General features: G+C 38.0%; 2 protein-coding genes, 1 long non-coding RNA gene and 1 pseudogene across 3 annotated transcripts; 3 read left to right on the forward strand and 1 right to left on the reverse strand.

The window, feature by feature from the left end:
- Positions 1–1,081: 1,081 nt before the first annotated feature.
- LOC110225018 lies at positions 1,082–3,428 on the forward strand. Its single transcript, XM_021013512.1, has 2 exons — positions 1,082–2,312; positions 2,435–3,428. The coding sequence occupies exons 1-2, from the start codon at positions 1,449–1,451 to the stop codon at positions 3,227–3,229; spliced, it is 1,659 nt and encodes a 552-aa protein (XP_020869171.1). The 5' UTR covers positions 1,082–1,448; the 3' UTR covers positions 3,230–3,428.
- Positions 3,429–3,729: 301 nt separating this feature from the next.
- Positions 3,730–4,142, forward strand: LOC110228654. The gene is made up of 3 exons (XR_002332124.1): positions 3,730–3,749; positions 3,952–4,014; positions 4,093–4,142. It is a non-coding gene; the product is annotated as an uncharacterized LOC110228654 (long non-coding RNA).
- Positions 4,143–5,371: 1,229 nt separating this feature from the next.
- LOC110225676 lies at positions 5,372–6,694 on the forward strand. The gene is made up of 3 exons (XM_021015555.1): positions 5,372–5,432; positions 5,507–5,721; positions 5,813–6,694. The coding sequence occupies exon 3, from the start codon at positions 5,983–5,985 to the stop codon at positions 6,613–6,615; it is 633 nt and encodes a 210-aa protein (XP_020871214.1). The 5' UTR covers positions 5,372–5,432; positions 5,507–5,721; positions 5,813–5,982; the 3' UTR covers positions 6,616–6,694.
- A 4,607-nt stretch (positions 6,695–11,301) lies between these two features.
- The window catches only part of LOC9302353, a 1,876-nt pseudogene continuing 1,265 nt past the window's right edge, over positions 11,302–11,912 (reverse strand).

The raw sequence follows: 11,912 nt of genomic DNA on the forward strand, positions 1-11,912 counted from the left end.
GTCAATAATGAGTGAATTTACAGAAAATCAATCGAATTTGAAGTTACAAAGAAGCGATTAAGAAACTGAACTAAGGATGAGGAAAGACTCTGAATACTTGCATCCCAGATCGTTTGGTAAATCTCATCAATCTTAGAAATCGTCATGGAGAAGAAGAGAGACTAATCAAAGCTTATCAATATCGAAGACCCCATTGATTTCATCAACCAAAATTTATGTCTCATCTTTGGAACTAAGTGGTGATGACAAGAGTAGACTGTTGATGGAGTTTGAGCAGCAGATTAGATCAACAAAATCGCAATTTCTCTCTAGGGTTCTTTCTTTTCGATTTGGGGATTTTTTTTTTTAGGGTTTTGTTTGGGGATTTCGGTTTTAGAGAGTAAATCGGGTCGTAATTGGGAAAAATCTGGTTTACTCGGGTTATAATTAGGTTTAGTTGGTTCGTAAATCGTTTTTGAATACAGTAAACCGATTAAACCCATCTCTGTGTGGTATTAGCTCTCGAACTTTCGATTCGGGGACATTCAAGTGTTGAACTTTCGATTCGGGGACATTTAGGTGTTGAACTTCCATTTCAGGGACATTAGGACCGGAGTCAAAGATTGGGCTCTATCTGTTATGATGCGATACTTCTCGGGGGGGAAATAGACCGTTTTTCCCACAAAGCACATATAAAAGGTATTGTACCATATATTTAAATAATAGACTCTTTACAAAACTAAAAGTAATGAATATTTTATCATTAAGTAATAGATGCTCATTACTGCCTTCTGGCATAGTTATTCTTCTTTTGTCAACCTACTATCCTAGTTTTTTTTTTTTCCCAATATATTGTGAAAATGATCACTTTTTTTTTGTAATTTATAGTTGTATGGATAAAACTGTATATATATATATATATAAGGGAAACTACACTCGATGACCACAGACGACCCCGTAATTAACTGACACAATTTTACACTGTTTGGGAAGGTTCTGTAGCAAAATAATGACCTGTTAACCCCTACCCGCCTATCAGATTGTAAGTGAGAGACATGAGGAACGAGTAGGCTAGTGTCAGAATAGATAGATATCGTATCTCTTGAAAAAATTGTGTCAGAATAGAGAGATATCATATCTCTTCAACAAATGTGATTTCCGAGATTTCTTTTGGGAACAGTTGCATTAATAATCATGAGAACGGTTCGAATTGTTCGAAGAGTTGCGTTTGTGTGTGTCTATTTCTACTGCATTTTTTTGCCTCTTAGTATTCTTAGTGTTCGTTCTCTCTGTTCTCTCTGCGTTTTTTTTTTTCTCTCCGATAGTCAAATCGATTTTCCGATTGAAGCGCTTCATTTTCGATTAATTCGTCCAAGTAAGTATCTCATTAAAATGAGATTTTGTTCATTTCTTATGGACCCTTCCATATTTTTTTCTTATCAAATTCTAAATTTTTCTGGGTTTTGTAGATGGAGGAGCTTGACCTCCCGCACCGTCTAATCGCCGCTGGTGAAGAACCGCTTGGGGAGAGGGTTAATGTGTACAATAAGATGAAAATTCTTAATGGTATTATCGACTCGCTTGATGTTACAGAAATCGATCTTATCCGAGATTCTCCACTCGGCGGGTTGTTGGATTTCCCAAACAAACCAGCTTGGTCGGCCAGTTTCGGTCTTTATCTGCTTGGTCGCCAGTTGGACATAGCCAAAGCCAACGAGATCTGGGTTGTTTATGCTGGTACCCCAGTTAGATTTTCTCTTCGTGAGTTTCATCTGGTAACCGGACTTGCTTGTGGGCGATATCCTGCTGTCCCGAAGAAAAAAAGGAAGGGGACTGCTGGCAAAGAGATTCCGTTTTATAGCACATTATTTGGGCTCGAGTCCGATGTTACTGTTGAACGTGTTATCACCATGCTTAAGAAGAAAGTTACTGATGATCCGTCATTGCGTATTCGGTATGCTGTTCTTGCGCTTGTTGATGGATATCTCCTACCAACATCCCATCATCCCAAAATTATTAAAGAGCACGCTGAGATGTCGGAAAACCTGTCTTCTTTTCTCACTTATCCGTGGGGTCGATTGACTTTTGAGATGATGATGAATTCGATTAAAGAAAGAGAACTTGAACAGCTTGCAACTACTTCTGTCGCTGTGCAAGGCCTATTATACGCCCTACAGCTTGTTGTTCTTCAAGCCGCTCCCGCTATTCAAGAAGGTCCTGTGTCCGAGGAGACAGTCGGTTCTGAGTCTGATGAAGATACTATTGAACTGACTCTTCGTCAGGTAGTTCCGTTTAAGCTCGGTAACGCCAAAGTTTTAGACACGAAGTGCCAGGTGATAATCGTTTTAATTCCTGTTAAATTCTTTGTTACCTGATACTCAAATAATTATATCGTTTTATCTGTTAACTGCAGTTTTCCCTTCATAATTGTTTAAGGATTTTGTTTACTTTTCAGACTCACGTTGATCCTATCATCCATCCCGGAGTTCTTCTTGATCCTGCAGAAGATGTTTCGTGGTCAGATGACGAAGTAGATCCGCGGGTAGACACTATGGTAAAGTTGGCGGAGGAAGGATTCAAGTTCAATAATGATATGTTTCCTGGTGGGTGCATCCCATCTGAAGTTGTTGTAGCCCCCAAAAAACAAAAAAGGACTGCAAGTTTGAAAGGTGGTCGTGTCAGGAAATCTTCAAAGCAGGGCAGAATCCCAAAAAATCCAACCGGGATTCGAAGGACTCAGCAATCTGTGCATACTGATGAAGAATCTGTTGGTTTGGTTGATATGAACGAGTTATCTCGGATGTTAGATGCTAAATTGAATGCGCAGTACAAAAAGATCATTAAAGGTGTTTCTGATTGGTTTATTGCAAACACTTTGATTTCTGCGGAGAATGGGGAAGATGTTCCTCCGGAAAATGGTAAAGAAGTTTCTGCGGAGAAGAGGAAAGGGAAAAAGGTTCCTGTTCCCCAGTCTAAACCTCTCCACATTTCCGATGGAGATGATGATTTTGACACTCTCTTTCCCCTCCGTCCGCCGAGTCGTCGTCCTTCTCGCATTGGCAAAGCTGCCCATCGCGTTCCCCAAGCGCCCGACAAGGGATTGGGACTCAACAATTCTGTTGAAGGGATAGCTTCTTATTATAACCGCTTTCTATCTGGCGATTGCAGTGGGTCAAGGTCAGGGGATGGTCTAGCGAGTCATGTTGCTGTTGAAGAAAACGGTTTGGTTAATTGTCAGGTTAGTAGCTAAATTCATTGATATCCGTTTTGCCTCGTATCTCTAATAACGTATCTGTCCTACCATGTTGCCTATATATGATCTGACTTTACATTTTATTTTCTAATCCGGTTAGTAGTTTTCCTATATCATTCGAAAATGTTAATTTCTATGTTATCCCCTAATTACTATCGAAATTATTCTCCCTGCAGTCATTAGAGGAAAGTAGCAAAGTGTCCACCGAATATGGTAACAATGGTAACACCGCGGTAAACAACAATGATGATAACTTGGAGGTTATTGTCTTTTAATATAGCCATCTTTACGTCTCTAATATTATTGTTACCGTATATAATTTATATTTTTCCTGGATACAATGCCAATATATATTAGATATAATGTTTTATAACATATACCTATCTGTTGCAGGGTGATCATGCAATCAGAGATCCGGTGAATAATGTGCGGGTTAGACGTTAATGTTTAATTTTTTTTTTTTTTTATATTATTCTTTGTTTTTGCCACTGTGTCTTCCACTGTTGTTTCTTCTGAGGTTTGCAGAAGTTTCAATTTTTTTTAATCATTATTGGTTAGTTATCTTACTTATATTGTTGCTGGGTTTCAGTGTTAGTGTGGTGTTAGCGTCAATTCCGACTCTTCTAGAGTCGATGAAGATGTTTTCGAATTTTCCACTCTAGTAAGTTTTCTAGCTAACTTTAATAATATTTTCATAACCTAATTATTACCTGTTCCAGGACACGGAAATGGGAGATGTTGCCGATAAGGAAGCAGCACACACTGAAGGAGATGATGAAGAGGTCTTTCAAAATATTCCCCAATCTTATTTCGGAGGTAATATGATTACAAAAACCATAACTTTATTGTTATCTGGACAGGAGTTAGCAATTGAAGATATTGCCCCCAAGGATAGTGAACTTATTCAGGTACAATATTCCTTCTTTTTTAAAACGGCATATCATATCTTATCCCTCAATCCTTTAGTTAATTTACTAATCAACTAGTTATCTGTCAATAGGATTCCCAAAGTGAAGCCACATGTCACGAGGTCTGTAATAAATATCTATAACTATTTTACCATGTTATAAAATTATTTTGTACATAACTTTGATGTTATCTGTGATAGGAATTATCAAGTCGAGATGCTTCCCCAAAACACGGGAAACCTATTCAGGTACAATATCATATATTATCCAGTATACCTTTTATTAGTTTTCTAATCAACTAGTTATCTGTCAATAGGATCCCCTAATTGAAGATATAGGGGAGGAGGTTTGTAATAAAAATCTCTTACTATTTGAACAAGCTATATTATTATTTAGCACATAACCTTATTGTTATTGGTTATAGGAATTACAATGTTTAGATGCTTCCCCAAAAGACAGGGAACTTATTCAGGTATATTGACTATTTTTCGACTCTCACATCTTACCCAATATTCATTAGATTAGTTAACTAATCAATTAGTTATCTGTTAATAGGACTCCCAAACCGAAGCTAAAGTGGATGAAGAGGTTTGTTGGAAATCTATGTAAGTATTTTCTATTGTTACATAATTACTTATTTTATAACTTTATTCTTATCGGGTATAGAAACAATCAAGTGGAGATGCTCTTCCAAAAGACAGGGAACCCATTGAGGTATAATGTCTCTCTCGTTTTCGACTCTCATATCTTACCCAGTTAACCTTTTATTAGGAACTAATCATTTAATTATCTGTTAATAGGATTCTTACCTTGTTATATAATTATTTATTACATAATTACATATTTAGTTTAATAATCTATTAGTTATCTGTTATCCAATAATCATTAGTTTAGTTTAATAATCTTACCCAATAAACATTAGATTAGTAAACTAATCAATTTGTTACCTGTTAATCAATTAGTTACCTGTTAACTAATCAATTAGTTACCTGTTAATCAATTAGTTACCTGTTAGATTAGTTAGTTAACCAATCAATTAGTTACACGTCATTGTTTTCTAATCTATCAGTTATCGGTTAATAGGGTCCCCGAAATGAAACTGCTCCAGAGATGGCAGTTGACCCTCTTCAGGTTTGAAAAATCTTTTCCTCATTATCTATTTCTTAGTCATTATCTTTAGTAGGGTTACATCATTAGCATTTTGATTCCTTTTTGCTTTTCAGGATCCCCATGTTCTTGTGGCTGCCCCAATTTCTGTTTGTGAGTCAAACAAAGTTTTGGTCCCAGAGAAGGTTTGTTCCTTTTATTGCGTTTCCAATCATGCATTATTTTCAAAATGGCACTTTCATTTTGTTATCTTATGCAGGGAGATGTTCCATCTCAGACTAGTGTTGTTGGTAATAATGGAGGAAGAAGGAGTAAAAGGCTTAGAACGAGATCTTCCAAGTTAGATGGTCGGTTTCAGTTTGATAAGAAAACGAAGCTTTTGGTAGGACACCCTTCTCCCATCGCCAATACTAGTGGATGTTTAGATCCCGAAGAGCGTTTTAACCGTTCCTTGAAAAAACTGAAAGCGATAAGGTTTTTCTTATCTTTCTTTTTCTTACTGGCATTTGTTATGTTAGATAGATAATTTCTTTATTTGTTAATAATTTTGTTACCGATTTTGCAGCTCTATTTCTTTAGGCCCCGATGTTTCTATCACCAGCAAGGATGTCCTTGAGTTAATTGAGAGGAAAAAACCTTTGACGAACAAGGTTATCTGATATATAATAATATTGTTACGGGTTAACTTGAGTAGTTATCCGATAATCATTTTAATCGATTGCTATATTGTAGGTCATGGACGCCCTGTTAAAATTCAGCAGGCACATTCTCCATACACACGAGGTGGATTGCGGAAAACTTCGTGTTGATGTGCTTGATACCAAGTTTATCTCTCAATTGTGCCGCCTTTATCCGAAGTTCACCAAAGCCCCTGTTCCTCAAGATTTCCAGTTTCCTACAGCCTTGGTTGATACTGTTTCTGGTGTTGGGGAGCTGGACCGTGCTGAGCTGTTTACTGAAGTTGACTACCTTTATCTGCCATTCAACTTTGACAAAAAACATTGGGTTGCCTTATGTGTTGATCTTAATTGCGCCAAGATTACCGTTCTCGATTCTAATGTTCATTTGCGTACGGATGCTAGCATCAAGGCGGATATCGAGCCTCTCTCCAAAATGCTTCCTATTCTCTTCAGACAGGCGGCATCTAATCCAATAATGAGCCAGCTCTTACCTATTCCATTTTCAGTTGAAAGATCTCTTTGCATCCCGCAGGTGACTTCACATGTTGATTCCGGCTTGATGACTATCTTTCTCATCCATGCGCATTCTGCTGGTGGTATGGATGATTGTGCTGAATTTCTTCCCGAATTCATCGAAGCTGAAACCAAAAAACTTGTCTCTGCTATCATTCTCGCTGGTGTCCCGTAGTTCTCCCCTTGTTTTGTTTTAGTATGTACTATGTTCTTTTCATATAATATTTCCCATGTTCTATTCCATATTTGTTAGTACTCTCTTTTGTCCTTTATATTGAACTTACTTCGTTTCGGATCATTATTATTATCCTTTAATTTCCATTAAATTTTGCCTTTTTCTCATCAACAACGATAAACTAATATAGTTAATGTATTTGTTACAGACATAACCTAATAATGTCATATATGTGTTTGTTTTTTAGGAGAGATAACATTTAACAGAAAGGAAAGTTTTATCGGAGCAAACCATTTGTTACTTATATTTATATGAATAAGAGATGAAGTCAGAACAAGTGATTCGTTCTGTTATTTAAGAAGTTTCGAAATACCCAATTAATTACGTATATATGTTAGTTTAATTATAGAACAAATTATATGTTCTGTAAAATTACTAATGATAGTTAACTAACATGTTAGTCAGATAACTTTCAAACATTCTTATCTGTGTTTCATTCGATTCTTGTACTTCTAAAGAAACATCTAAATATGTAATATGTTCCCCACGTAACTTCTTGCTTAGACACTAACTTTATATTTGTTCATTCTTTAAAACTTCTAAATCTTAACAAGGCACATCCAAGTAACTTCTTGATTAACCGATAACTTTAGATTGTTCATTCTTTTAGCGTCTAAATCTTAACTTAACTAGACCCATCCACATACAAAACAGATCACAGAACCTTTCGACAAAGCCACGCTATTGAAACCACCACAACCACGAGTACACAAACTGATTTCATGCTCGCCTTTTCCGTACTCTCCTTTGGTACCTTCAGCTTTTGCTCAATTATCTCATTCTTCATCTTGTTCATCTCTCTTTCCATCTCCTTCACCATCTTACTTTGCAGCTCTACATTCTCCATGACCATTTTCTTTAAATCATTGACGTCTTCTAGGAGTTGGTTGTGCCTCCTTTCAACAATTCTAATCTCCTCTAGAAGAGCATCATCAACCCAAATGAATAGGTGTTTTTCCTTTTTATCCTAAAAAAAGACCCAAATCGGAAGCTTAAATTACTGAGGTAAATAAATTTTCATAAATTTATTTAACCAATTCATTACCAGGACGCCCCTAACGCATCTGTAGAATCTTCGATATGGGTTTTCATCTGTCTTTGAAGTGAAGGTAGTTATCTCGTCACCACACCAGCATCTACTCGGAACACCTCTGCGAGTAGTTCTCGAAGTGAGTTGAGATGAACCAGAAGTAGAAAATTGACTCATAACTTGATTGTTTCAGAGATAAACAAAATCAAGCAGATGCGAGTGAAGAAGAACCGGAGAGGAAGCTGCACACTAGTGAAGCAGAAGAGACTCTGAAGTGTCCTTGGAGAGAGGTAGGTAACCCTAATTTTGTAAGTTTCCCCAAATCGATTTTAATAACGAGAGGTGAAGTGGAACCCTCGGTTTCAACAAGAGAGGTTAAATTCGATTTTTGTACCTCTAAAGAAACATCCAAATTAGTTATATGTTTACTACGTAACTTCTTTCTTAACAACTAACTTACTTTGTTCATTATTTTATAGGATTTTTTGTATTATTTATTATTAGTAGTTTATCTGTTTATACATGTTGGTAACACAGTAATAATAACAATATCATTTGTTTTAGACTTCATACAAGTGTATCTCACAAAGTTATATAACCAATGTGTTATCTTGATTGATGGTGAGAATCTGTACCCACCAATTCCCTCAAAATTCCATAGATCTTGCATTAATTTGTTTCTTATCCTATAAATCAGTTGGCTATGGTCTAAACAAACCCTTATCGCAGTAATTTGTTTCGTATGTCAGTTGTTTTTTTAGGTTCCCCAATATTTTTCTTTATACCAAATTCGTAATAAATATGTTATCGTTTTATCAATGGTAGCTCGATAACATTCTTCTTACGCGTAGTCCAAACTTCCCATACAATGCCAACAGATTTATTGGGGATATGAACATTAACTGGCTTTCATTAAATAATTAAACAGTAACCGACGGATGGGTATTTTCTTCAATAATTATACATATTAGGCCACTAGAATCCGCATTCTATACACCAAAATTATTCTACTGGCATCATCAGCTTTATTTATTTAACATCCCGTCGAGCAATTTTAGTTTGCCCAACGTCTTCCATCCGTTCTTCTTTCCCAAAAAACTAGCTTCCCCTGCTTTCTACGGCTCCTGTGTGTTATCACAATTTTCGGTAACAAGGTTTTCTTAAGTTTTTTTTATATTGAAAATATAATTTAAATTTATTACCGTCATTGGTCCCCTGCAAGTTGCTCGATTGTGGCCCAGTGAACGGCAGCGTGTGCAGCGCTTACCCGACGTTCTCTGAAACATAATTCATCAGGAAAATATTAGATATCCCGATAACAAAATTTTTACCATTATTTAAATAGCAAATAACTATTAAGTCACCTTGAATTCTCCCCGAGAAAATAGTCTCCTTTTTCTTGGCCGCCCTGGTGGCCGTCTAACATATGGTGGCGCTAGCTTCCCTCCCCCGATATCATTTGGTGATGGTGCTAGTGTTGCCATATCTGGGACGGGCATAATCATTTCTTTGTACGCTGACCGTAGTTGTGGAACTGTGTGGTGGACTCCAACCATGGTGTCAACTCTTATCCCTTCTCTGATTGCGGCAGCTATTGCATGGGAACATGGTATAGTAAGAAGCTGAAACTGTCTACAGGTGCATGTTCTTTCCCACAGATTTACGGCGTACCCGCAGTCCACCATATCTCTCACCTCATATAGCCCATCCCCTATTTTCAACACTCCAAATCCTGCCCCCTTTTCAAAGTTCTCTATCACCATATCATTTACCTTTGGAGGCAATATGCTTTCTTCCATACGAGCTGCTTCCCTCCGTAGAGCAAACCACGTAACCAAAGTTGTTCTCCAAGATTCGAGGATCGAGATCACCGGATAGTCTCTTGCCATTGTCAACACATTGTTTAACGATTCTGCGATGTTGCTTGTCATCACGTTATATCTTTCACCAACAAAATGAGATCGGGTCCAATGCTCAAACCCTATTCCGGTGAGGTAGTCAGCACATGGCCCATTCATTGCTCGAATCTCCGCAAAGATTTTGTTGAAATCACATAGGCGGTAGGCCCTGGCTGCGCTCGACACTAGACTTCCTAGGGCTTCGTTTTTGAAGATTGCGATTATATTTCTTTTCAAATGAATCACACAAGCCGCGTGGGATGCCATTGGATACACCTGTCATCATATTTAACGGAACTCTATAACATTAGCATATCTCATTTCTAGTTTGCTTAGTATTTATTTTTGTATTTAAAAACTTATGTATTTAGATATCTCTTATATTTTTATTTTATCTTATTTGGTAACCCCTCATATATTAAATACAAATGTTATTATCAGATAACCCATATTTCCTTTACTGTATTAGTTTCAACATTTCATTTTCACAATTATTTATTAAATATAAACAAAGTTCTTATACGTAAAAGAGACTGATTTTGTGGTAAATAATATGTTATCTACCAATGTTTACCTTCCTAATACTTGCGTATATGGAAGCGTGCCTGTCTGAGACGAACACTAGGTCTGGTTCATCTGGGACAACTTCAGTTAGCTTCGTCATGAACCAGGTCCACGCCTCGTCGTTTTCACTATTAACAATTCCAAATGCGAGTGGAAAAACCTGGAAATTCGCATCTTGGGCGCTTGCAGCTACTAGACAACCTCCATACCTGCCTCTCAAGTGAGTTCCATCGATGACAATAACTTTTCTCATGTAAGCATACCCCTTGATTGATGCGTGTAGAGCAAAGAATAGATACTTAAACCTGGTAACTCCCAAGTTATCTGTCTCGGTTTCTAGCTCAGTAATAGAGTTTGGATTTGTTGCCATCAGAAGTTTGAAGTATGGTTGGATTAATGCAAAACTCCCCATAGCCGAGCCCATAGCATTGTCCATTGCAATCTCTCTTGCTCTCCACGCTTTCCAGTAAGAAACATTGAGACTGAATTCTTGCCTCAGCATTCTCCGCAACTCATTAGGCCTAGGTCCTCTTCCAACCCCAACGTACCGTGTCCTCATCAGCTTCCCTATAACTGCTGTTGATGCTTGCTTGTGGAAGTCTCCTCTGGCGTCCACGCTGCAGGTGTGCTGCAGTATTGCCGTCCTTACTTCAAACCGCTCAATGTCTTCTAATTTTGTTGCATAAACCCGTCACGGGCATGTCGTCCCGACGCAAACAGCTATCACCATTGTTGGACAAGATTTTGCATGTATAAAGTGGAACTTTCGTCGGATTGCATGAATAGCTAGTTTTGTGCAGCAGTCATCTTTGTTTTTGAACAACCTTCCCACGAAAATGTCATCCCCTTCATAATCAGCATCTTTAAGCGCTCGTTGAAGGTAATCTGTCAATGTTATCCACACACCATCATTTAGCGTGTTATAAAAACACTTATCTCGATATATAAATATTAGCCCAAAAACAATATTATTATCCCTTGTTTACCTTCTTCTCCCGGGTCATCGAAATACGGAGGTGCATCCCGATCATACAACACTGTCGGGACTGGCGTTTCCCTTACCGCCATTTGTCTGTCTCCCTCCGGAACCTCTTTCCCCTGAGTTGAACCAGATCCCTTTTCCATTACCGGCGTACCTACTGTTATCCCCCCAACTATGGGAACTCTTGGAGTCAAACACAATGGTCCATCCGGGTCTGTGTAATAGTCCTCCATTGCTGGTGGACCTGGCAAATGATAGCATATAATCACCATCTCTTCATTTGAATCTTATCCATATTCAATACTAGTTTTCAGATAACTCACCTATTACGCCGGTAGGAGATAGGTTACCTATCTCTGCATCCATTAGCTCCTCTGTTGATAACGAAATACTGGTTGAAGGGGAAGTCGGTGTGCCGAATGAAGAGTCTGATGACGACAACGTTAAGATTGTTCGTTGGTTTGTTGCCATGGATGCGCCAGAAAGGGTGAGTCTTAGGCTTTCGTCTTCAGCAGGGGTTTGTTGTGACAATGTTACCCCGAAATTCAGTTCTCTCGCTGTCTTTGTTACGTCGTTGCCCAGACCTGCCCCACCTTGCTGTCCTCCTAGAGTCATCTCTGTAGCACACACATCCCGCCACATTTCTGCGACATAGTTTCTTCTAAAAGCCTCAAAATCCAGTTCTGTAGATGTTTGCGCTGTCTTCAACATTTTCTTACATGCTAATCCATTAGCGTGAGCTGTTTTAACACTGGTGCCTCGG

This window comes from Arabidopsis lyrata (assembly GCF_000004255.2).
Source record: "Arabidopsis lyrata subsp. lyrata unplaced genomic scaffold ARALYscaffold_8, whole genome shotgun sequence".
NCBI lineage: Eukaryota > Viridiplantae > Streptophyta > Magnoliopsida > Brassicales > Brassicaceae > Arabidopsis > Arabidopsis lyrata.